This window comes from Haematobia irritans, chromosome 5 (genome assembly GCF_050003625.1).
Source record: "Haematobia irritans isolate KBUSLIRL chromosome 5, ASM5000362v1, whole genome shotgun sequence".
Lineage (NCBI taxonomy): Eukaryota > Metazoa > Arthropoda > Insecta > Diptera > Muscidae > Haematobia > Haematobia irritans.
In genome coordinates this window covers 24,001,030-24,027,801 of record NC_134401.1, presented here as the reverse complement: position 1 = coordinate 24,027,801, position 26,772 = coordinate 24,001,030, and the positions used below count along the sequence as shown (strand labels likewise).

Here is a 26,772-nt window from a genome sequence, read left to right as displayed (position 1 = left end):
CTTATGATGGAGGGCATGCTTACTTTGTCATTACGCTTGTATTGATTGAAATTGATTCAATTAATTATTAAGTTAAACTTTAATTCAATTTCCAATTAACTTTTTAACTCAATCAGTTAAACAATTAATTGAGTTTTGCAATCGACATCGATTATATTTTTTAATAAAATAGTTAATTGGAACAATTGATTGTTTAATAAAAACCGCGAAAATTTTCACTCATTTTCTTAAAGAACTTTGTGTTCTTAGTTTCTAGTTTGATTAAATAGTTAATTGAATCAATTAATTTTTTTAATTAAAAATTTAAAAAAAAATTCAATCATGACTTAATGTTTCGGGTTTGATTAAAAAGTTAACTGTATATTTTTTTTATAACTTGCGCCACACTGTGGAACAGGGAGATGGAGACGAGATAGACACTTGGTGTCTTTGGCAAAAATGATCAGGGTGGGTCCCTCAGTCGATCTAGCCATGTCCGCCTCTGGCTGTGAACACATTTTTGTGAACAAAGTGTAGCTCGCAGAAAACTGCGAGTCCAATCGACTTCAAATTTAGCACAAGTTTCTGTTTTGGGTCAGAATAGAACCCTATTGATTTTGGAAGAAATCGATTCAGATTTTGATATAGCTCCCATATATATCTTTCGCCCGATGTGGACTTATATGGCCCCAGAAGCCAGAGTTGTAGCCCAATTTGGTTTAAATTTTGCACAAGGAGAGCAATTAGTACTATAGTCAAGTGTGCCAAATTTGTTTGAAATCGGTTCAGATTTAGATATAGCTGTCATATATATCTTTTGTCCGATATGCACTTAAATGGCCCCAGAAGCCAGAGTTTTTAGCCAAATTTGGTTGAAATTTTGCACTAGGAACACAATTAGTAGTGCAGTCAAGTGTGCTAAATTTTATTGAAATCGGTTCAGATTTAGCTATAGCTCTCATATATATCTTTCGCCCGATTTTCCGTCATATGACCATAGAGGACAAAGTTGTAGTCCGATTTACATGAAATTTTGCATAGTGAGTAGAATTAAAATACTAAGTATGCATGTCAAATTTGGTCGAAATCGATTCAGATTTCTATATAGCTTCCATAACAGGTTGGCAGATAAGTCCCCGGTCTGAAACATAGATGGCCTCGCTAGTATTAAATGCATATTATTTTTATATAGTACCAACCTTCAAATGATTCGTGTCAAAATTTGACGTCTGTAAGTCAATTAGTTTGTGAGATAGAGCGTCTTTTGTGAAGCAACTTTTGTTATTGTGAAAAAATGGAAAAAAAGGAATTCGTGTTTTGATAAAATACTGGGAAAAAATACGGTGGAAGCAAAAACTTGGCTTGATAATGAGTTTCCGGACTCTGCCCCAGGGAAATCAACAATAATTGATTGGTATGCAAAATTCAAGCGTGGTGAAATGAGAACGGAGGACGGTGAACGCAGTAGACGCCCGAAAGAGGTGGTTACCGACGAAAACATCAAAAAATCCAGAAAATGATTTTGAATGACCGTAAAATGAAGTTGATTGAGATAGCAGAGGCCTTAAAGATATCAAAGGAACGTGTTGGTCATAACATTCATCAATATTTGGATATGCGGAAGCTCTGTGCAAAATGGGTGCCGCGCGTGTTGATGATTCTGAGTGGTGTTTGCAGCTGTTAACTCGTAAAACACCCGAGTTTTTCTGTCGATATGTGACAATGGATGAGTCCAATCGACAGTCGGCTGAATGGACAGCGACCGGTGAACCGTCTCCGAACCGTGGAAAGACTCAAAAGTCCGCTGGCAAAGTAATGGCCTCTGTTTTTTTGGGATGCGCATGGAATAATTTTTATCGATTATCTTGAGAAGGGAAAAACCATCAACAGTGACTATTATATGGCGTTATTGGAGCGTTTGAAGGTCGAAATCGCGGCAAAACGGCCCCATATGAAGAAGAAAAAAGTGTTGTTCCACCAAGACAACGCACCGTGCCACAAGTCATTGAGAACGATGGCAAAAATTCATGAATTGGGCTTCGAATTGCTTCCCCACCCACCCCCCAGCGACTTTTTCTTGTTCTCAGACCTCAAAAGGATGCTCGCAAGGAAAAAATTTGGCTGCAATGAAGAGGTAATCGCCGAAACTGAGGCCTATTTTGAGGCAAAACCAAAGGAGTACTACCAAAATGGTATCAAAAAATTGGAAGGTCGTTATAATCGTTGTATCGCTCTTGAAGGGAACTATGTTGAATAATAAAAACGAATTTTGACAAAAAAAATGTGTTTTTCTTTGTTAAACCGGGGACTTATCAGCCATCCTGTTATATATATTTTTCTGAATGGGGGAAAAATGGCCAAAATACCCTTATAAAATCGCCACTGCTACGTCGAAAACTTCTAAAAGTGACTCAAATTTTCATTTATTTCTAATACATATCTATCGACCGATAAATCATAAATACACTTTTGCGAAGTTGCCTCAAAATTGGTTCAGATTTAAATGGTTCCCATATTTTTGTACCCTCCACCATAGGATGGGGGGTATATTAACTTTGTCATTCCGTTTGTAACACTTCGAAATATTTGTCTAAGACCCCATAAAGTATATATATATATATATATATTCTGGGTCGCAGTGAAATTCTGAGTCGCTCTAAGCATGCCCGCCCGTCCGTTTGTTGAAATCACGCTAACTTTCGAACGAATCAAGCTATCGACTTGAAACTTGACACAAGTAGTTGTTATTGATGTAGGTCGGATGGTATTGACAACTTTTACGTATAGCCCCCATATAAACCGATCCCCAGATTTGGCTTGCGGAACCTCTAAAAGAAGCAAATTTCATTTGATCCGGCTGAAATTTGGTACATGGTGTAAGTATATGGTCTCTAACAACTGTGCAAAAATTGGTCCACATCGGTCCATAATTATATATAGCCCCCATATAAACCGATCCCCCGATTTGGCTTGCGGTGCCTCTAAGAGAAGCCAATTTTATCCGATCCGGCTGAAATTTGGTACATGGTATAAGTATATGGTCTCTAACCACCATGCAAAAATTGGTCCATATCGGTCCATAATTATATATAGCCCCCATATAAACCGATCCCCAGATTTGACCTCCGGAGCCACTTGTAGGAACAAAATTCATCCGATCCAGTTTAAATTTGGTACGTGGTGTTCGTATATGGTCTCTAACAACCATGCAAGAATTGTTCGATATCGGTCTATAGTTATACATTGCCGATCCCCAATCACACAAAAATTGATCCATATCGGTTCATAATCATGGTTGCCACTCGAGCCAAAAATAATCTACCAAAATTTTATTTCTATAGAAAATTTTGTCAAAATTGTATTTCTATAGAAAATTTTGACAAAACTTTATTTCTATACAAAATTTTTTCAAAATTGTATTTCTATAGAAAATTTTGTCAAAATTGTATTTCTATAGAAAATTTTGTCAAAATTTTATTTCTATAGAAAATTTTGTCAAAAAATTTATTTTGTCAAAATTTTATTTCTAATCTACCAAAATTTTATTTCTATAAAAAATTTTGTCAAAATTTTATTTCTATAGAAAATTTTGTCAATATTTTATTTCTATAGAAAATTTTGTCCAAATTTTACTTCTATAGAAAATGTTGTCAAAATTTTATTTCTATAAAAACTTTTGTCAAAATTTTATTTCTATAAAAAATTTTGTCAAATTTAATTATATACGTACTTAATCTGCCTTTTTTAGTTTAATATATACCACGCATGGACTACCTTGCAATATAGAAGACGGTGTTAGGAAGTTTTATGATACCTTGCCTTCGGCACGTGTTACCGCAACCCAAGTAATTCGATTGTAGATGACTGTCTTCAGTAGAAGTTTCTACGCAATCCATGGTGGAGGGTACATAAGCTTCGACCAGGCCGAACTTACTGCTGTATGTTATATACTTGTTATTTTTTTACTAACATTTGTTCCATCCCCGGGCATTAGGCGACTTATATTCAAAGTCTATAAATATTGTAGAACTCTGTCCAGATCTGCACATGACAACATAAACATTTATATTTAGCACCCAACACATTGGACGGATTTGATATGATATCGAAAATGTGGATCTACAAAGTGGTGCAGGGTATAATATAGTCGACTCCGCCCGACTTTAGATTTTCCTTACTTGTTAATTGTTAATTAAAAAAGTATTCTGCTACAGTTAACTTTTTTTATTTAGAAATATTTTATTGATATTTTTTTCTGTATACCATAGCCAAAATTCGTCCAGATCGTTTCATAATTATACGCAAGTCATGGTAGAGGATACATCAGATATGACTTGGCCAAACTTTTGGCTGTCTTTACTTGTTGTTTTGCGATTGAGTGTACAATCAAATCCATAGAAAACCGGTAACTTTAATATACTACTCGATCATCAAACGAGATGGACCATATAGCTTCAAATGAAACTGGAATTTTTTTCGTTCGCTAAATTCCGCTATTTCAGAGCCAACAGTCAGTTTCGAAAATCAGAATGTGAAAGATGGCACAAATTAAACCACTTAGTGCTGAATTGCAGAAGATAGCCTGTGATGAGTTGGGAGAAGTTCCTTCAAGGATTTCAGAGGATTTGGCCGCTCTTAAACTATGGATTAAACAGCAGCCCCATTTACATGCCCGTACTGATGATCAATTTCTAATACAATTCCTAAGAGGTTGTAAATACAGTTTGGAGAGAGCCAAAGAGAAATTGGATAATTTCAATGCTTTGAGAAGTAAATATCCAGAGTTGTTTCTAACCACAGATGTTGATGATCCTAAGTTTAAGGAAAATTATAGTCTAGGGTGAGTAAACGAAAACAAACATTTTTATATTTACCAGGAAATTTTATTCTTCTTTTTGCACAGAATTGTGGTCCCTCTACCCAGGCCACTAAATGATTGTGGACCACGAATAATAGTTTTCCGTTTTAATTTCACTGTGGATCATAGTATGGAGGATATAATTTTACCCATTAATGCTGTCAAGGAGACTCTCATGATGAATGATCCCTACGCCTGCATAAATGGGGTCGTCTACGTTACGGATTTATCAAAAGCCACCACTGGTCATTTATTGCAATTAACACCCAGTGTTGTAAAAAGAGTTATGACATTCTTTGAAAAATCCCTACCATTGCGCATAAAGGCCTTATGCTATATTAATGCCCCACCTGCAGCTGAACAATTCTTTAAACTTGTAATATCCTGTGTTTCGGAGAAACTTAAACAAAGAGTAAGACTTACAATTTGCCTTAAACATGAGAAAAACTCATTTAGTTTTTCGATTTTCAGATTATTATATGCAGTAAAGATATTACCAAAATATATGGTCAAATCCCTCAAAAATATTTACCTGAAGATTTTGGTGGTTCAAATGGATCATTGGATAAAGTTTGCATGAACTACTCGAAAGTGTTTGAGGAATATCGTGAATATTTTAAACAGAATGCCGAATTTGGAACAGATGAACGCCTGCGTCCTGGTAAACCTCTTGATTTTGATACTGTCTTTGGAACCGGAGGATCATTTCGAAAAATTAATGTTGATTAAGAAGAGGTCGTTTTAATATATATGCAAAAAAAAATAGGAAATAATGTTAAAGTTAGGAATATTTACGAATATGTGACGAAAAGTAATTTTGAATATAAATAATAGGGAAGTTTAAATTTGATATATTCTATTAATAATATTCTGTATGAAATATATAATATGGAATATTACACGCAAAAAAAAATAATTCTTTCCTCCCAAACGAAATTTTAGACAAACAAAGTTCGTTTCTCATTTGCTTTTCGCTGTCAGGAAGTGTATTTGGAAGAAAAGTATATACTTTTTGTGATAAACGTTTATTCTTTTCCAGGATGTAAAAACAATTTCATAAAGACTAGCTCAAAAAAAAACATTATTTCTTGCTAATTGCATTGTCCCTCACATCCACGAGGATTTTTAGTTCTTAACACCTTTTCCTGTAATACCAACAATGTAGAAGAAATTATACGATTTTATAAATTTTTAAAATTTTTTTTACCTTTCGCCTGGACGGAGAATCGAACCGCGGACCATGCACTTTGTAAGCCAACACACTAACCACTGAGCTATGTACCTGTTATGGTCATCAATAGATAATTATCCATATAAGTATATTTATATAGCATATCTTGCGGCGCCCACGAACCGAATAAACAAAGTTTATTTAACAGAAACAAACATTTAGTTTGGCACCGTGGAGCAGTGGTAGCTACGTCCGACTCTCATGCCAAGGGTCGTGGGTTCGATCCCTGCTTCGACCAAAGTTTTTTTTTGCTTTTGTTTTTTTTTTTTTACATATATTCCAGATATATTCGGAAGATTCCGAAAAAATGTTCAACATTACATTGTACTATATTAAATTTTGAACTGTAAAATGTGTCTTATTAAAGACATAAAGTCAGAAAAGAACAGTGTTTGATATAAACGAAATGGACTGTGTTGATGTTTCGAAAATAACTTTTTTTATTGAAAAAATAAAAATTTTGTAACAAACGAATTTTTTTGGTGATAAAAGTTTAAAATTTTCGAAGCAATTCAAAAAACTCTAACAAAAGAAAAACGTTTTCGGTACACGTTTTCCAAACGTTTTTTTTTCTTTGCGTGTATGCAACCTAAATTCTAAATATGTACAATATTAAGCACAAAATTCTTAAACAAATGAAATTCATATTAAAATAATTCTTATAATCTTCGCTTTACAAAAAATCAAGTATATACGGCCGTAAGTTCGGCCAGGCCGAATCTTATGTACCCTCCACCATGGATTGCGTAGAAACTTCTACTAAAGACGGTCATCCACAATTAAATTACTTGGATTGCGACCAATGGCAAGGCATCTTAAACTTTCTAAACATCATCTTCTAAATTGTAAGCTAGTCCAGGCGGGATATATAGTAAACAAAAGAAAGGTCGATTAAATACGTATATATTCAAATCTTTAGCGGTATATACTCGTATAGGGAAGAAATAATTACGAACCGATATGAACTTTTGTGCGGTAATTATAGAGCCAAAATTGAAATTGGGGGTCGATTTATATGGGGGCTATATACAATTATGAACACGAGTGTACCAAAAATGGCAGATTTTTTACTGTTTGGTAGATTGGTAGAATTCCAAATAATTTGGAAGATCATGTAAAATATTCATCTGCAACTATGAAATGCTTCAAAACATTTTCTATAGAAATAAATTTTTAAAATAAAAGAAGAAATAAAAGAAATAAAATGTTGACAAAATTTTCTATAGAAAAAAATTTTTGACAAAATTTTGTATAGAAATTATATTTTGAAAATTTCCTAAAGACAAAATATTGACTAAATTTTCTATAGAAATATAAAATTTTGACAACATTTTCAATGACAATAAAATTTTGGCAATCGTGATTTTTGTGTGATTGGGAATGGATTTATATGGGAGCTATATATAGTATAAATTGAAAAGGACCAATTTTGGGATGGTTGTTATCGGCCATACACTAGAGAAATGTACCAAATTTCAATCTGATCGGATGAATTTGGCTCCTCCAAGAGGCTCCGGAGGTCAAATCTGGAGATCGGTTTATATAAGGGCTATATATAATTATGGACCGATATGGACAAATTCTGGTATGGTTGTTAGAGACCATACATGTTACCATGTACCACATTTCAGCCAGATCGGATGAAATAAATATGCTTCTCTTAGAGGCTCCGCAAGCCAAATCTGGTCGATGTGGGCCAATTTTTCACGGTTGTTAGAGACCCTATACCAACACCATGTACCAAATTTCAGCCGGATCGGATGAAATATGATTCTCTTAGAGGCTCCGCAAGCCAAATCTGGGGATCGGTTTATATGGGGGCTATATATAATTATGGACGGATGTGGACCAATTTTTGCATGGTTGTTAGAAACCATATATCAACACCATGTACCACATTTCAGCCAGATCGGATGAAATATGCTTTTCTTAGAGGCTCCGCAAACCAAATCTGGGGATCGGTTTATATGGGGACTACATATTTATGGACCGATGTAGGCCAATTTTTGCACGGTTGTTAGAGACCCTATACCAACACCACGTACTAAATCTCAGCCGGATCGGATGAAATATGCTTCTCTTAGAGGCTCCGCAAGCCAAATCTGGGGATCGGTTTATATGGGGGTTATATATAATTATGGACCGATCTGGACCAATTTTTTCAAAGTGTTTAGAGACCATGTACTAAATTTCAGCCAGATCGGATGAAATATGCTTCTCTTAGAGGCTTCGCAAGCCAAATCTGGGGGTCCGTTTATATGGGGGCTACATATAACTATGGACGATGTGGGCTAATTTTTGTACGGTTGTTAGAGACCATATACCAACACCATGTATCAAATTTCAGCCGGATCGGATGAAATTTGCTTCTCTTAGAGGCTCCGCAAGCCAAATCTGGGGATCGGTTTATATGGGGGCTATATATAATTATGTACCGATATGGACCAATTTTTGCATGGTTGTTAGAGACCATACCCCAACACCATATACCAAATTTCAGCCGAATCGGATGAAATTTGCTTCTCTTAGAGGCTTCGCAAGCCAAATCTGGAGGTCCGTTTATATGGGGGCTATACGCAAAAGTGATCCGATATGGCCCATTTTCAATACCATCCGACCTACATCAATAACACCTTCTTGTGTCAAGTTTAAAGTCGATAGCTTGTTTCGTTCGGACGTTAGCGTGATGTCAACAGACGGACGGACATGCTTAGATCGACTCAGAATTTCACCACGACCCAGAATATATATACTTTAAGGGGTTACAAACGGAATGACAAAGTTAATATACCCCCATCCTATGGTGGAGACAGCTAACCCCCGTCTAAGAGACGTACGACTTTTTAGCCCTTCACCAAAGGATGGGGTGAAGGGCTACCTTTGTCATTCTGTTTGTAGCACATCGAAATATTGGTCACTGATCCCATAAAGTATGTAAATTTTGGAACGTAGTGAAATTTTGAGTCGATCTTGCGATGTCCGTCCATCCGTCTGTGCAAATCACGCTAGCTCTCGAACGAAACAAGCTATCAGCTGAACATTTGACACAAGTAGTTGTTATTGATGTAGGTCGACCATATCGGACCACTTTTACGTATAGCCCCCATATAAACGGACCCTCAGATTTGGCTTGCGGATCCTCTAAGAGAAGCAAATTTCATCCGATCAACTTTTAGGTATAGCCCACCATATAGATCGATTTCCAGATTTGACTTCCGCAGATTTGACAATTTGATACGTGATTCTCGTATATGATTCCTAATAACCTAGCCAAAAATTGGTCCATATCGGTCCATAATAAATATATCGACCCCATATAAACCGGTCCCCTGATTTGACTTCAGAAGCTTCCTAAAGAAGCAAATTTTATTCGATACGGTTATGTCAGCCACAGTGGTGCAATGCCCGCCGGTGGATTATCCCCTCTCAGTAATACTGGTAATATTTCTGAGTGTTTCATAGCTTCTCTAAGTGGTTTCACTGTAGTGCGGAACGCTGTACGGATTCGGCTATAAATATGAAGTCCTTGCCTTTGAGCTTAACATAGAATCGGCAGCATTCAGTGATAACACAAAAGTTCACCACTGTGGCATCACAATGACTGAATAGTCTAAGTCAGCCTGAAATATAGGGCGGCCACTATATCTAACCTAACCTAACTGATGCTTTCTACTAATCCTGCAAAAATTGATCCATATCTGTCCTTATTTATATATAACCCCCATATAAACCGATCCCCAGATTTGAGTTCAGGAGCTTCCTGGATATGCAAATTTTCTCCGATCCGGTTGATACTTGGCAGGTGGTATTAGTATATGGACTCTAACAACCTCCCAAATATTTGTCCATATGTTTCTAACTTCTTTCCATCGTATTTATGCTTCTTTTATTTCAGGAACTCTCTAACGACTTCCCCAATTGTTTCTCCAGTCTAATTTGTGATGGATCCGGTATCACCTCTTCACCGATATGATTAACTCGTTGCTTAGTAAAGACCAGGCAAATATAGTATTCCAAGGTCTCATCATCCTCAAAACCTGCATCATCCTCGGCTGTCCCTATTCGACATTTCCAAGCCAATTAACTATTTCTACGCCAATTAACACTTTCCATTATGGCACGCACTTCTGCCTGCAGGATTATGCTATGGCCCGATAATCGGAATAGGATACCGGTGTCTGGGTCCTCCACATATTCGCCCAGTCCCAGTTTTCTCACCCATCTTCGATCCATCGGTTTAGCAGTTATTTCCCTTTAGTATCTGTTCTAGGGTTCCAATTCTCCCAGGACCATCTTACTGACATCAGAAAGTCAATCTTGGCAGCTATGGCCACTTCAGGTATACGAAAATGGATTGTTGCGGCATCCGCCATTACACTCTGCTCTATTATTCTTTGATGGTTCCGCTATAGCACGCTCTTGTGCCTGCAAGATAGTGATGCGGTCCAGTATTCGCATTAAGATCTCGGCATCTGAGTCCTCCACATATTCTCCCAGTCTCGTCCTCTCACCCATATTCAATCAATCGTTAAAGCAGTTATTTCCCTCTGATATCTGTTCTGGGATCCCATTCTCCCAGGACCATCTTACTGGCATCTGAATGTCACATTCGGTAAATATAGCCAACTCATGTCTACTATAATGGATTGTTGCGGCATCGGCCATTTCACCCACCGTCTGCTCTATTTTTTTATGGTTCCCTTATGACATCCGCTTCTTCCTGAAGGATTGTCCTGTGGTTCGATAATCGGAATAGGATCCTGGTATCTAAGTCCTCCACATACATTCCCAATCCCGTCCTCTCACCCATATTTGATCAATCGGTGAAGCAGTTTTCCCTCTAGTATCTGTTCTGGGAGCCACCGTGGTGCAATTGTTAGCATGCCCGCCTTGCATACACAAGGTCGTGGGTTCGATTCCTGCTTCGACCGAACACCAACAAGTTTTTCAGCGGTGGATTATCCCAACTCAGTAATGCTGGTGACATTTCTGAAAGTTTCAACGCTTCTTTAAGAGGTTTCACTGCAATGTGGAACGCCGTTCGGACTCGGCTATAAAAAGGAGGTCCCTTGTCATTAAGCTTAACATGGAATCGAGCAGCACTCAGTGATAAGAGAGTAGTTCACCACTGTGGTATCACAATGGACTGAATAGTCTAGGTTAGGCTGCCACCTAACCTACTATCTGTTCTGGGATCCCATTCTCTCAGGACCTTCTTACTAGCTTCAGAATAACACATTCGGCAGCTATGTCCACCTCAGGTTTCCGCCATTCCACCTATTAATTATATTTTTCATTGCCTTAATGAAATAATTTCATTACTTTAACGAAGACTTTGCATTAGCTCAATTTTACTGAAATTTTCTTATATAAACCGATCTCCAGATTTGACTTCTTGAGCTTTCTGGAGAAGCTTTGTGCACAACTTTTCTGTTATCTTATGTATTTGGAAGAATGAGTTTTTGTTGTCATGCTCCTAATCAATTGTTTGAAAATTATTTATTGTTTCATTAACTCCCAAAACAAAAAATAATAAATGAATTTAAACCATTTAAATGAACGTCCGATAATTCAAAATGCATAACCAACGATTTTTAGTGACGCACCTTGTACATGTCTATTTTTTTATTAATTTATAAAGAATCTAATGATGTGTGTGTATGAATTTGACATGCAAAGAACCAGTTGCTTTCGTTGCGATTTCATCCCAATCCATTCGAGACCAAAACAAATTTAAAAATATTCTAAAATTCGTACAGTCGAAAAGTGATCGTAGAATCAATAACATGGCTCAAATTAAACCTCTAAGTGCTGAATTGCAAAAAGTTGCCTGTGAAGAATTGTGTGAGGTACCCTCAAGAATACCAGAGGATTTGGCTGCTCTTAAATTATGGATACAACAACAACCACACTTGAAGGCTCGCCTTGATGATCAATTTCTAATACAATTTCTTAGGGGTTGTAAATACAGCATTGAAAAGGCTAAGACAAAATTGGATCACTATCATGCAATGAAAACCAAATATCCGAAATTTTTCTCTCCCACAAATGTTGATGATCCCAAATTTCGTGAATGTCATAATTTAGGGTAAGTGTTGTGAATTTTGATATTCAAATTAGGACAAAGGTCATCACATATTGTTGGAAGGCAGAAAAAATGTCCCTTCCAGAAGAAGTCAACCTTGAGTATGCATTGAAAACAAACATGTCTGTTTTCAAAAAATTTTTTCTTTACACTAATGATTTTGGTTCTGATTCCGAGCCAAATAAGTGGAGAATTGAAGTAACGATAAGGACATTTGAATTTTGCATACTTGATTGTAGGAAAAACATTTTAATTTATTCAGGGTTTCAACTTGTTTCTTCGTGTGATATGTAAAAATCGGCTTAAAAAAAAAAGTGTTGCTTCATTGAAAAGTTTATTGACTTTTGCAAAGACACACGTCTATGATAAACAAAATTTCCGTTTAATTTTAATGGAAAATTTCGTCAATATATTATTTCTATAGAAAATTTCGTTAATATTTTATTTCTATAGAAAGTTTTGCCAAAATTTTTTTTTCTATAGAAAATTTTGTCAAAATTTTATTACTATAGAACATTTTTCCCAAATTTTATTTCTATAGAAAATTTTGTCAAAATTGTATTTCTATAGAAAATTTTCTCAACAGTTTATTTCTGTAGAATATTTTGTCAAAATTTTATTTCTATAAAAAATTTTGTCAAAATTTTATTTCTATAAAAAATTTTGTCAAAAATTTATTTCTATAGGAAATTTTGTCCAAATTTTATTACTATTGAAAATTTTGTCAAAATTTTATTTCTGTAGAAAATTTTGTCAAAATTATATTTCTATAGAAAAATTTTGTCAAAATTTTATTTCTATAGAAAATTTTGTCAAAATTTTATTTCTATAGAAAATTTTGTCAAAATTTTATTTCTATAGAAAATTTTGTCAAAATTTTATATCTATAGAAAATTTTGTGAAAATTTTATTTCTACAGAAAACTTTGTCAAAATTGTATTTCTATAGAAAACTTTGTCAAAATTGTATTTCTATAAAAGATTTCGTCTACATTTTTTTTAATATAGAAAATTTTGTGAAAATTTTATTTCTACAGAAAATTTGGCAAAATTTTATCTCTATAGAAAATTTTGTCGAAATTATATTTCTATAGAAAATTTTGTCAAAGTTATATTTCTATAGAAAATTTTGCTAAAGTTTTATTTCTATAAAAAATTTTGTCAAAATTTTATTTCTATAAAAAATTTTGCCAAACTTTTATTTCTATAGAAAATTTGGTCACAATTCTATTTCTATAGAATATTTTAGAAAATTTTGTCAAAATTTTATTTCTATAGAAAATTTTTTCAACATCTTAATTCTATAGAAAATTTTGTCAAAATTTTATTTCTATAAAAAATGTTGTCAAAAATGTGTTTTTATAGAAAATTTTGTCAAAATTTTATTTCTATAGAAAATTTTGTCAAAATTTTATTTCTACAGAAATTTTTATACAAATTTTATTTCTATAGAAGATTTTATCAAAATTATATTTCTATAGAAAATTTTGTCACAATTCTATTTCTATAGAAAATTTTCTCAAAATTTTATTTCTATAGAAAATTTTCTCAAAATTTTATTTCTATAGAATACTTTGTCAAAATTTTATTTTTATAGAAAATTTTGCCAAAATTTTATTTCTATCGAAAATTTTGTCAAAATTTTTTTTCTATACAAAATTTTGTAAAAATTTTATTTTTATTGAAAAGATTGTCAAAATTGTACTTCTCCAGAAAATCTTGTCAACAGTTTATTTTTATAGAACATTTTGTCAAAATGTTATTTCTATAGAAAATTTTGTCAAAATTTTATTTCTGTAGGAAATTTTGTCAATTTTTTTTATAGAAAATTTTGTCAAAATTTTATTTCTATAGAAAATTTTGTCAAAATTTTATTTCTATAGAAAATGTTGTCAAAATTTTATTTCTATAGAAAATTTTATCAAAATTTTATTCCTATAGAAAATTTTGTCACAATTCTATTTCTATAGAAATTTTTGTCAACATTTTATTTCTATAGAAAATTTTCTCAAAATTTTATTTCTATAGAATATTTTGTCAAAATTTTATTACTATAGAAAATTTTGTCAACATTTTATTTCTATAGAAAATTTTGTCAAAATTTTATTTCTAAACAAAATTTTGTAAAAATTTTATTTTTATTGAAAAGTTTGTCAAAATTGTACTTCTCCAGAAAATCTTGTCAACAGTTTATTTCTATAGAAAATTTTGTCAACAGTTTATTTCTATAGAATATTTTGTCAAAATTTTATTTATATAGAAAATTTTGTCAAAATTTTATTTCTATAGAAATTTTTATACAAATTTTATTTCTATAGAAGATTTTATCAAAATTATATTTCTATAGAAAATTTTGTCACAATTCTATTTCTATAGAAAATTTTCTCAAAATTTTATTTCTATAGAACATTTTCTCAAAATTTTATTTCTATAAAATATTTTGTCAAAATTTTATTTTTATAGAAAATTTTGCCAAAATTTTATTTCTATAGAAAATTTTGTCAAAATTTTTTTTTCTATACAAAATTTTGTAAAAATTTTATTTTTATTGAAAAGTTTGTCAAAATTGTACTTCTCCAGAAAATCTTGTCAACAGTTTATTTCTATAGAAAATTTTGTCAACAGTTTATTTTTATAGAACATTTTGTCAAAATGTTATTTCTATAGAAAATTTTGTCAAAATTTTATTTCTGTAGGAAATTTTGTCAATTTTTTTTTATAGAAAATTTTGTCAAAATTTTATTTCTATAGAAAATTTTGTCAAAATTTTATTTCTATAGAAAATTTTGTCAAAATTTTATTTCTGTAGAAAATTTTATCAAAATGTTATTCCTATAGAAAATTTTGTCACAATTCTATTTCTATAGAAAATTTTGTCAACATTTTATTTCTATAGAAAATTTTCTCAAAAGTTTATTTCTATAGAAAATTTTGCCAAAATTTTATTTCTATAGAAAATTTTGTCAAAATTTGTAAAAATTTTATTTTTATTGAAAAGTTTGTCAAAATTGTACTTCTCCAGAAAATCTTGTCAACAGTTTATTTCTATAGAAAATTTTGTCAACAGTTTATTTCTGTAGAATATTTTGTCAAAATTTTATTTATATAGAAAATTTTGTCAAAATTTTATTTCTATAGAAAATTTTGTAAAAATTGTATTTCTATAAATAATTTTGTCAACCATGCCTTGCTGTCCAAAAAAATCTAAAATAGTCTAACCCAACCTATGCATTTCTCAACTCTAAAAAATAATAATATATATCTTTTTTAATTATAGTATTATGGTTCCTCTGCCCATACCACTGAATGACAACGGTCCAAGGATTTTGCCCTATCGATTCTCTTATCCAACAAATAAATATAGCCTGGAAGAACTTTTGTTACCGCTGAATGCCTTACATGAAGTCCTATTGATGAGTGATCCTTATGCCTGTATTCATGGTATAATCTATATGATAGATTTGAGTCAAGCTACTAGCAGTCACTTCATGCAATTAGCTCCATCCGCTATGAAAAAATTGGTGAATTTCTATGAAAAGACAAACCCATTGCGCCTACGAGCCATATGTTATATTAATGCCTCGCCACTGGCGGAACAATTTTTCAAAGTTGTATTATCTTGTCTCTCGGAAAAAGTTCGACAAAAAGTAAGAGTTTCCATTGACGTAAATCAGCTGCGACCTGAATGTTTTGCTAACTTTTTCTGCTTCTTTGTAGGTCCTTATATGTGACAAGGATATAAGCAAATTATATGAACAAATACCACAAAAATATTTGCCTAAGGAATATGGAGGATCAAATGGTTGCTTGGAGCAATTAACTAAAGACTACAATAAAGTGTGGGATGAATATCGCGAGTATTTCAAAGAGAATGCACAATATGGTACCAATGAAAGTCTGCGACCTGGCAAGCCTTTGGATTTTGATGATGTTTTTGGTGTTGGTGGTACATTTAGAAAAATAAATGTCGATTGAAATGTAATAAATCATTGTAGTAAAGTCGTAAATTTTCTCATAACACAGTATATATTAATTTGAAGTTTGTTTACAAAATCAATACAGTTCGGCCAGGCCGAATCTAATGTACGCTTCACCATGGATTGTGTACACATTTCTACTAAAAGCTGTATTATTAAAGCCAAATTGACCTTAGTCCAACAATTTTTTTTTTTCGTATAAAGATGCTCATTTTTAACTCTTATCACTATAAAAATATTTTTTGCAGTGTACTTAAATTTTGGACAAAAATGTGGGAATAATGAAAGCAGAAAGAAAAGGAGATAGTACTTAGATGAGAAAAGGCAAAATCATTTTTAGAAGTTGAATACGCAACCGAGGAGAAAACAGAAAAAATATCACCAAAATATTTCCAATTAAAAATTTGATTGAAGTTGAAAATTTTTTCAATTAATAAATAAATTGATACAATCAAGTTTTTAATCAAGATAGAAATATTAAGCTAATTAAGTCAATTATTGAAATTTTTAAATTTCTTAATTAAAAAATTAATTAATACAATTAACTTTGTAATTAAACTCGGAAGACTAAGTCAATTAAAAATTTACGGATTTTTTTTTTAATTTTTAACTAAAAATTTATATCAAAACAATTTTTTAATCAAACTAAAAACACGCTTTTATTTAAAAAATTAATTGAGTTATGCAATCAACATCAATTAAGTTTTTAATTAAATCAATATAAAAATTAATTGATGTTTGCAAATGAAATCAATTAATTTTTTAATCAAGTATTTTTTGATGCCCAATAAAAACTGTGGTTAATACTATCATATTCACGATTGAAGACATTTCAATTAAAAATTAATTGGATCAATTAATTTCGTGATTGAATCCGAATAGAGCCTGTCTTTCAACACTTTATTTTAAAAACGATTTTTACTTGAAACATAGCATTATTTCTACTTGAAATCGAGTCTGAATTTTGAGTTAACATGAAGAAAAAAGCTGAAAAAACCCAATAAATGAAAACTTGTTTCCTACACTCAAAAAAGGTGGCGATAATACCAACTGAACTTTATTTTAGTTCATGAAGACTAATTAATTTTAGCTAAGTTTTGCCTAATGTGTGCAAATACACCCTCCATCATGGATTGCGTAGAAACTTCTACTAAAGACTGTCATCCACATTCGAATTACCTGGGTTGCGCTGACACTTGCCGATGACAAGGTATCTTAAAACTTGTTAACACCGTTTTCTAAATTGTAAGTTATTCCATACGGTGTATATATTAAATAAAACAACAGTGTATATATTAAATATAAACGATAAAATACGTATACACCCTCAAAAAAAATCGCTTCTTTAACATATGTTCCAAACATATTTTGCAGGAAGCACATATATTATTGGATACTGCCGAAACATTAATATGTTTGTTTTATGTGAACATATTATATGTTTGGAAGCATTTTGAGCCCAAAAATATTATGTGCTTGGAAGAATTTTTCCCGAAGACGATTGTGCTCATTCCCTAACATACTCGTTATTTTCACTTCCACGAAATATTTTAATTCTTGGCACCTTTTTCTGTAATACAAATAATGTTGAAAAAATTATTCACTTTTTTATTTTTTTTTTTAATTTTACCTTTCGCCTGCACGGAGAATCGAACCGAGTACCATACAGTTTGTAAGCCAACACACTATCCACTGGGCTACGTAGCTGTCATGGTCACCAGCAGATAATTATCGTTATAAGTTACATTTATATAGCATAGTTTGCAGCGCCCACGCGCCCATGCAAACATAACATTATTTAACAGAAACATACATTTGTTTGCCACGTGGAGCAGTGGTTAGCATGTCTGCCTTGCATGCAAAGGGTCGTGGGTTCAATCCCTGCTCCGACCGAACACTTTTTTTTTAATTTACATATTTATATTTATACTATATTAAATTTTTATAATGAAACTTCGAAATGTGGGTTATTAAAGATTTATAGTCATTAACAGTGTTTGATATAAACGAAATTGACTGATTTTTGGATAAAATATTGCAAAAATAACAATTTTGTAACAAAAAACTGTTTTTGGTACAAAACTTTAAAATTTGAAAGGAATTCAAAAACTAACAAAAGAAGAACGTGGAGTCGGGTATAAACATACATAAATAATTTTATAATATAAACATAAATTTATTCAGGCGTGACCAGTTTTTTACTAGCATTTAACACCATCGCTCTAAAATGCCTTTTATTTTTCTTTAATAATTCATTTTAAAGAAAATAAACTTTTTAAATTGTTTTAGCTGCAAAACTCGAACTTAATGCCCGCTTTTATATTTGAAGGTGTCCGTCAACTCCTCTTGGACTACTTATTAATAAAGAGGAACTAAACTTTGTTTTTATACATTTTACTGTGTAATTTTTCACTATTTCCTCCTTATTTCATTTTACTGTCCCAACTCTAAAAAGAGTATAGTGCCCTTTCGTTATTTTTATGAAGACCCCTGATTTCTTTTAACGAACCAAGAAAAAAATTGTACCCATAATGCCAAAATGATAAACAAAACACATGTCCACACATACATATTCTCTTGGTTCCGAATGTCCATTCTCTTTATTCAAATTAAATAATATTTAGACTTAAGCATATCAAATTTTTGGCCTTATCATAAAACAGTTTTCCGAAACAACATACCAGCGGCTTCACAGAAATTGTTCTCTTTTGATTCTTTCGCTGTGTTATGTTGATATCTTTCGTCAACTCTCCCGGTATCCATTTCTTTCTCTTACTCTCTCTGTCGCTTTGGATAAAATATCACAACATATGTATGTTTAGTCGAAATTTGTAAATTTATATATGTTTGCATTCACACATATGATTTTTATGAAACATTTATGCCCCAAACATAATATATTCTAACATATTAACATAGATGTCCCAAACATTTAGTGTTAGTTTAGGAACATTACATGTTTGCACTTAAATATATTGTGTTTTAAAATTGTGTCCGAAACACACTTTGTTTATATCGGAACATATGAAAAACATATTTTTCTAAGAGTGTATAATTCAGTTTGACCAAGTTTTCTATAATTTGGTCAAACTGAGAGAATTTGAGAAAATTTTCTATAGAAATGAAATTTTGACAATATGTTCTATAGAAACAAAATTTTGATAAAATTTTCTATAGAAATAAAATTTTGAAAACATTTTCTATAGAAATATAAATTGGACAAATTTTCTATAGAAATAAAATTTTGACAAAATTTTCTATAGAAATAAAATTCTGTCAAAATTTTCTATGGAAATGAAATTTTGACAAAATTTTCTATAAAATAAAATTTTCTATAGAAATAACACAATTTTGACACAATTTTCTATAGAAATAAAATTTTGAGAAAATTTTCTATAGAAATACACTTTTGACAAAATTTTCTATAAAATAAAATTTTCTATAGAAATAAAATTTTTACAAAATGATCTATAGAAATAAAATTTTGACAACATTTTCTATAGAAATAAAATTTTGAAAAAATTTTCTACAGAAATAAAATTTTGATAAAATGTTCTATAGAAATAAAATGTTGTCAAAATTTTCTATAGAACAAAAATGTTGACAAAATTTTCTATAGAAATAAAATGTTGCCAAAATTTTCTATAGAAATAAAATTTTGAGAAAATTTTCTATAAAAATAAAATTTTGAGAAAATTTTCTATAAAATAAAGTTTTGAGAAAATTTTCTATAGAAATAAACTTTTGACAAAATTTTCTATAAAATAACATTTTGACAAAATTTTCTATAAAATAAAATTTTAAGAAAATTTTTCTTTAGAAATAAAGTTTTGAAAACATTTTCTATAGAAATAAATATTGGACAAAATTTTCTATAGAAATAAAATTTTGACAAAATTTTCTATGGAAATGAAATTTTGACACAATTTTCTATAGAAATAAAATTTTGAGAAAATATTCTATAAAAATAAAATTTTGACAAAATTTTCTATAAAATAAAATTTTAAGAAAATTTTCTACAGAAATAAAGTTTTTAAACATTTTCTATAGAAATAAAAATTGGACAAAATTTTCTATAGAACAAAAATTTTGACAAAATTTTCTATACAAATACAATTTTGAGAAAATTTTCTATAGTAATAAAATTTTGACAAAATTTTCTATACAAATAAAATCTTGAGAAAATTTTCTATAGTAATAAACTTTGGACAAAATTTTCTATACAAATAAAATCTTGAGAAAATTTTCTATAGTAATAAAATTTTGACAAAATTTTCTATACAAATAAAATTTTGGTAGATTATTTTTGGTGATATGGACAAATTTTTGTGTGATTGGCGATCGGCTATATATAACTATAGACCGATATGGACCAATCTTTGCATGGCTGTTAGCGGTCATATAAAGGGTGATTCTTTTGAGGTTAGGATTTTCATGCATTAGTATTTGACAGATCACGTGGGATTTCAGATATGGTGTCAAAGAGAAAGATGCTCAGTATGCTTTGACATTTCATCATGAATAGACTTACTAACGAGCAACGCTTGCAAATCATTGAATTTTATTACCAAAATCAGTGTTCGGTTCGAAATGTGTTTCGCGCTTTACGTCCGATTTATGGTCTACATAATCGACCAAGTGAGCAAACAATTAATGCGATTGTGACCAAGTTTCGCACTCAGTTTACTTTATTGGACATTAAACCAACCACACGAATGCGTACAGTGCGTACAGAAGAGAATATTGCGTCTGTTTCTGAGAGTGTTGCTGAAGACCGTGAAATGTCGATTCGTCGCCGTTCGCAGCAATTGGGTTTGTGTTATTCGACCACATGGAAGATTTTACGCAAAGATCTTGGTGTAAAACCGTATAAAATACAGCTCGTGCAAGAACTGAAGCCGAACGATCTGCCACAACGTCGAATTTTCAGTGAATGGGCCCTAGAAAAGTTGGCAGAAAATCCGCTTTTTTATCGACAAATTTTGTTCAGCGATGAGGCTCATTTCTGGTTGAATGGCTACGTAAATAAGCAAAATTGCCGCATTTGGAGTGAAGAGCAACCAGAAGCCGTTCAAGAACTGCCCATGCATCCCGAAAAATGCACTGTTTGGTGTGGTTTGTGCGCTGGTGGAATCATTGGACCGTATTTTTTCAAAGATGTTGTTGGACGCAACGTTACGGTGAATGGCGATCGCTATCGTTCGATGCTAACAAACTTTTTGTTGCCAAAAATGGAAGAACTGAACTTGGTTGACATGTGGTTTCAACAAGATGGCGCTACATGCCACACAGCTCGCGATTCTATGGCCATTTTGAGGGAAAACTTCGGAGAACAATTCATCTCAAGAAATGGACCGGTAAGTTGGCCACCAAGATCATGCGATTTGACGCCTTTAGACTATTTTTTGTGGGGCTACGTCAAGTCTAAAGTCTACAGAAATAAGCCAGCAACTATTCCAGCTTTGGAAGACAACATTTCCGAAGAAATTCGGGCTATTCCGGCCGAAATGCTCGAAAAAGTTGCCCAAAATTGGACTTTCCGAATGGACCACCTAAGACGCAGCCGCGGTCAACATTTAAATGAAATTATCTTCAAAAAGTAAATGTCATGGACCAATCTAACGTTTCAAATAAAGAACCGATGAGATTTTGCAAATTTTATGCGTTTTTTTTTTAAAAAAAGTTATCAAGCTCTTAACAAATCACCCTTTACTAGCGCAATGTACAAAATTTCAACCGAATCGGATGAATTTTGCTCCTCCAAGAGGTTCCGGAGGTCAAATCTGAGGATCGGTTTATATGGGGGCTATATATAATTATGGACCGATTGGGATCATCTCGCCTACATCAATAAACACCACATATAGTGGTTTGATGTCCACCACAAACAAACAAAAAAATTATAAATATAAATTTCCATTTATTAAATTTCTTTGTTCTCATTCAATTTCTTTATTATTATAAATAAACCTACATAATAAAGCGATGTTTGTTCAATTTTTATCTTGTCGCTACAAAATCGATTAAGGCAATATAAACACACACTGACAAAAATATTGATACACAATTTGCACAATATGAAACTCTGAAATATAGTAAATCTTCTTTAAAAGTAAGGAAACCCCATTTTCTATCCACCACCATAAAATGATGATGGGGCTATAAAAAGTTTGCCATTGGTATGGAGTGGCCTATACAAATTGCCAAAGAGTGATTTTAATAGGATGCATATAAAAACGATACAAAAGCTTGTTATCTTCAGTTGGTACAGGTTTGGCCTTATCAAAGCTCGAATCGCTAATCTACTTTAGAAACTGCATATAATTTTATAATTATTTAGCGATATACACAGTCTTACAAAAGTTTACATACTGTTCAAGAATTTGTATTTTCTTTAAATAATAACATATATATGTTCATATGTTATATTATTTGTTTTTTTTTTTTTTTTTTGTAAATTAATTTGAAAAACAGAGTATTCGTTAATTTACAAGTTGGTGTTGTTTATAAAACAGAGCTGTGGATTCAAGCAAATTTTGCTTGGTCCTACATTTAATAAATAAAATAATGATATAAATACCAATTACAATATGATCTGATACCAGTCTTCAGTATATGTATTTATAGACTAGTAAAGAAATTTAAAAAAGAAATAAGAAAAGTCTGAAGTCGGGCGACTATAATATACTCTGCACAACTTTATATTTAGAACTATATTTCGATAAAATCTCAATTTTCTGTAGAAATAAAATTTTGACAAAATTTTCTATAAAAATAAGAGTTTGTCATTTCTATAGAAATAAATTTTTGAAAAACTTATCAACAGAAATAAAAATTTGACAAAATTTTCTATAGAAATAAGATTTTGACAAAATTTTCTATAGAAATAAAATTTAAAAATTTTTTTATAGAAATAATATTTTGATAAAATTTTCTACAGAAATAAAATTTTGAAAAATTTTCAATAGAAACTATAGAAATCAAAATTTGACCAAAATTTTCTATAGAAATAAATTTTTGAAAAACTTATCAATAGAAATAAAAATTTTACAAAATTTTCTATAGAAATAAGATTTTGACAAAATTTTCTATAGAAATAAAATTTAAAAAAAATTTTTTATAGAAAAAACATTTTAATAAAATTTTCTACAGAAATAAAATTTTGACAAAATTTTCTATAGAAAAAAAATTTTGAAAAAATTCTTTATAGAAATAAAATTTTGACAAAATTTTCTATAGAAATAAAATTTTGACAACATTTTCTATAGAAATAAAATTTTAACAAAATTTTCTATAGAAATAAAATTTTGACAATATTTTCTATAGAAATAAAATTGTTGACAAAATTTTCTATCGAAATAAAATTTTGACAAAAATGTTCTGTATAAATAAAACTTCAACTTAAACATATATATTTTTAAGGCGCCAATCCACTTTTTTTTACTTGCAGCAAAATGCCATAAACATACTTGTGTTGGATTAAAAATAAAAAAAAATCATTATGATATTATACTGCAAATATTTATTTATAAATCTATATATATATATATATATATATATATATATATATATATATATATATATATATATATATATATATATATATATATATATATATATATATATATATATATATATATATATATATATATATATATATATATATATATATATATATATATATATATATATATATATATATATATATATATATATATATATATATATATATATATATATATATATATATATATATATATATATATATATATATATATGTATATATATATATATATATATAATTCAATCTATGTTTGTTTATTTGTTTGTTTGTTTGTTTGTATGTTCCGAGTTGGCTCCGAAACGGATGAACCGATTTACTTGAAACTTTCAGAGATCGTAGGGGGCGTTCATGTGGTGAAAATAGGGTACCTCATTTTTTGACACCTGGTCGCGGAGGGGGACCTCCCCTTCGTCGGACTTTTTGAAAATTGGACCAAAGTTGACCGATTTGCTTGAAATTTTCATTGAAGATTGGGGTTGGCATCTAGACTAAGATCCGCTACTTTTTATTTCGATATTTGGTGGCGGAGGGGGGCCTCCCCTTTGTTCGACTTTTTTTTAAGTACAGCGAAAAAACTAAAATTCTCTAAATTATCTGAGATTTACAGAGAACATGTGGTAAGGTTATGGAATTAATATGGGGTACCCGATGATTTCATATGTGGATGGGGAGGGGGACCTCCCCCTTGCCTAACTTTTTGAAACTTAGAACAAAATTATGCGATTTGCTTGAAATTTTCATTGAATGTTAGGGTTGGCATCTAGACAAAAATCCGCTACATTATTTTTCGATATTTGGTCGGGGAGGGGGACCACCCCTTTGCCCGATTTTTTTTGTTTGAAAGTACAAACAAAACAAAACTCCCCCGACTGAAATTTTACGGAAAAAATGGGTTATGAAATTTATATCAGGTTCTCGATTTTTTAATAAAAATAAAAGGGCATATGGAGACATCCGCTTCTCTTAAGTACATACAGAGAAACAATTAAACTTTTACCGAGTTACTTGAAATTTACAGAGGACTGGGGAGAGGTTACGATATTAATAGTTGATACCTGATTTTATGATATTTGGACGGAAGAGAGGCCGCCCTTTTAGGCTTATAATTTGCTTGACATTTTCTGGGACGTTTACAAAAGATACGCTACATCACTTTTCGATATTTAGTCGGGGAGGAGGTCCTCCTCTAAAACTGCAAAAAAAAAAACAACAATTCTTAAGTTTTCTTGAAATTTACATAGGCAGTGGGGGAAGGTTATGAACGAAGAGGCAACCTTCCTTGCCCCACACTTGAAGTAAAGTTTCAAGAATTTTCAGGGAAGGTTAGGGGTGCTATTCACTGCGGTGTTTGTCGATATTGTATCGGGGAAAGTGACGTCCCTTTAAAACAATAGAGCAAAATTTAAACATCGCCGATCTACTTGAAATTTACAGGGAACGTGGGAGGAGGTGATTAAATTTATACATGATTTTTAAATTAGTGTATGATTTTTCGATATCTGGTTGGGGAAGTGGAAAATTGAAATAAACTTTGTCGATTTACTTCGATAGAATTTATAGGGACCATTGAGTAGTTGCGAAATTAATATAGGGTACGTGATAGTCCGATATCAGGTCGGAGTGGAGCGAAGGTGGGGGGGAGGGTTCCCTTTTGTCCGTTTTTTTTTTTTTTTTGTTCTTAAATTGAAAGTAGAGGGTTGTCCGTAAATGGGAACTCGGTACATAATTTTATGATTTTTGCACAGGCTTCTGCCAAACTTCTTTTTAGTAAAGAACTTAAATTTACATGAAATTGGCAGCCAACGTAGAGGGTGCATAATTTTCCAACATTTTAGCAAATGTTAATGTGGTAAATTTTTTTACTATTTTTGCTTTTTCCGATTTATTTGATGGGAAACAGTAATTCTTTGTATGTTATTATAATATAATGCTTAATTTTATGATATGTTGAGGAGAAGGATACCTTTCCTTGACAAACCACACTAAAAATTCACAAGAAATATAGAATAAGGTACACCCTCTCCCGCCGTTTTTGTACCTATAAACGAAAAATCAAGTAGACCGATTTGTTTAAAAGAATTCAAATCTTTTCGAATTTGTTTTCAGCACGAAGGATATAGTTGACTAAGTTAACGCAAAATATTCCTCCAAATATGCTTCGGAAGGCGCAGCGAAGCGGGCCGGGTTACGCTAGTAAAATATAAAAGTCAACAAGCAATCACGAATATTTACGTTTTACGTATTCCTTCATGTTGGACTTTTTGCATCCTGTGTTGTGTTGATGTCTTTCGTTATCTCTCTCATTCGTAATCTTTAGTTTTTCATTATAGTCTCTCGGTCTCTCTTTCTAAACACATATATGTTTATAGGCAATTTCTAAATTAATACATGTTGGCATCCACACATATTATATTTAAAAAATGTTATGTCCCAAACATAATATGTTCTAACATATTAACATATATGTTGCAAACATGTTATGCTAGTTTATGAACATTATATGATTGCACGTAAACATAATATGCTAAAAATTTGAGTTCCAAACATATAATTTTTACAACGAAACAGTCTCTTTTGTCCGTGTAGGTTATTGTAGGTCAATAATTACCAAGTTACATCACAACCATGTACAATAATCACACCATTCGATAGCCTATGAACTATAAATATAAAAGATTACGTCTAATGTAAATAGTATTTATTGTTATTAATTCCAATTTACCAATAATTGGATATATAAATGTCTGAGGTAATTAGTATTTCCCTATGTCATATATATATGGCTTGGTCGACCGTATCACACAGTATAAAAAATATATTAACAAATATTATCTGTCCCAATCATTAATATATTTTTATTTATATATTTATTTATTTTTTAATTTTCCATTTTACACTCAAAAACAGTGAACCCACCAGAAAGGAAAATTTCGGTTCTTTTAGAAAAATTTAACTAAACTGTATTACAAACGCCGATTTCACAAAAATAAATAAATATTTTTGAAAAAATTCAAGAAAATTTAATAGAAAATAGAAAATTTCACAATTACAAAAATGTCTTTAGTAGCACTTGAAGTTC

The 26,772-nt window shown here is 31.2% G+C and overlaps 2 protein-coding genes and 1 long non-coding RNA gene across 3 annotated transcripts in view; 2 read left to right on the top strand and 1 right to left on the bottom strand.

Moving 5' to 3' along the window:
- LOC142238586 (uncharacterized) overlaps positions 1–26,772 on the bottom strand; it is an 81,852-nt gene that overhangs the window by 30,356 nt on the left and 24,724 nt on the right. The gene's annotated exons all lie outside the window — the stretch shown is intronic.
- Positions 4,415–5,773, top strand: LOC142239220 (alpha-tocopherol transfer protein-like). Its single transcript, XM_075310993.1, has 3 exons — positions 4,415–4,819; positions 4,883–5,249; positions 5,309–5,773. The coding sequence occupies exons 1-3, from the start codon at positions 4,518–4,520 to the stop codon at positions 5,564–5,566; spliced, it is 927 nt and encodes a 308-aa protein (XP_075167108.1). The 5' UTR covers positions 4,415–4,517; the 3' UTR covers positions 5,567–5,773.
- LOC142237676 (alpha-tocopherol transfer protein-like) lies at positions 11,855–16,175 on the top strand. The gene is made up of 3 exons (XM_075309070.1): positions 11,855–12,156; positions 15,430–15,799; positions 15,870–16,175. Exons 1-3 carry the CDS (start codon positions 11,855–11,857, stop codon positions 16,125–16,127), a joined length of 930 nt encoding a protein of 309 aa, XP_075165185.1. The 3' UTR covers positions 16,128–16,175.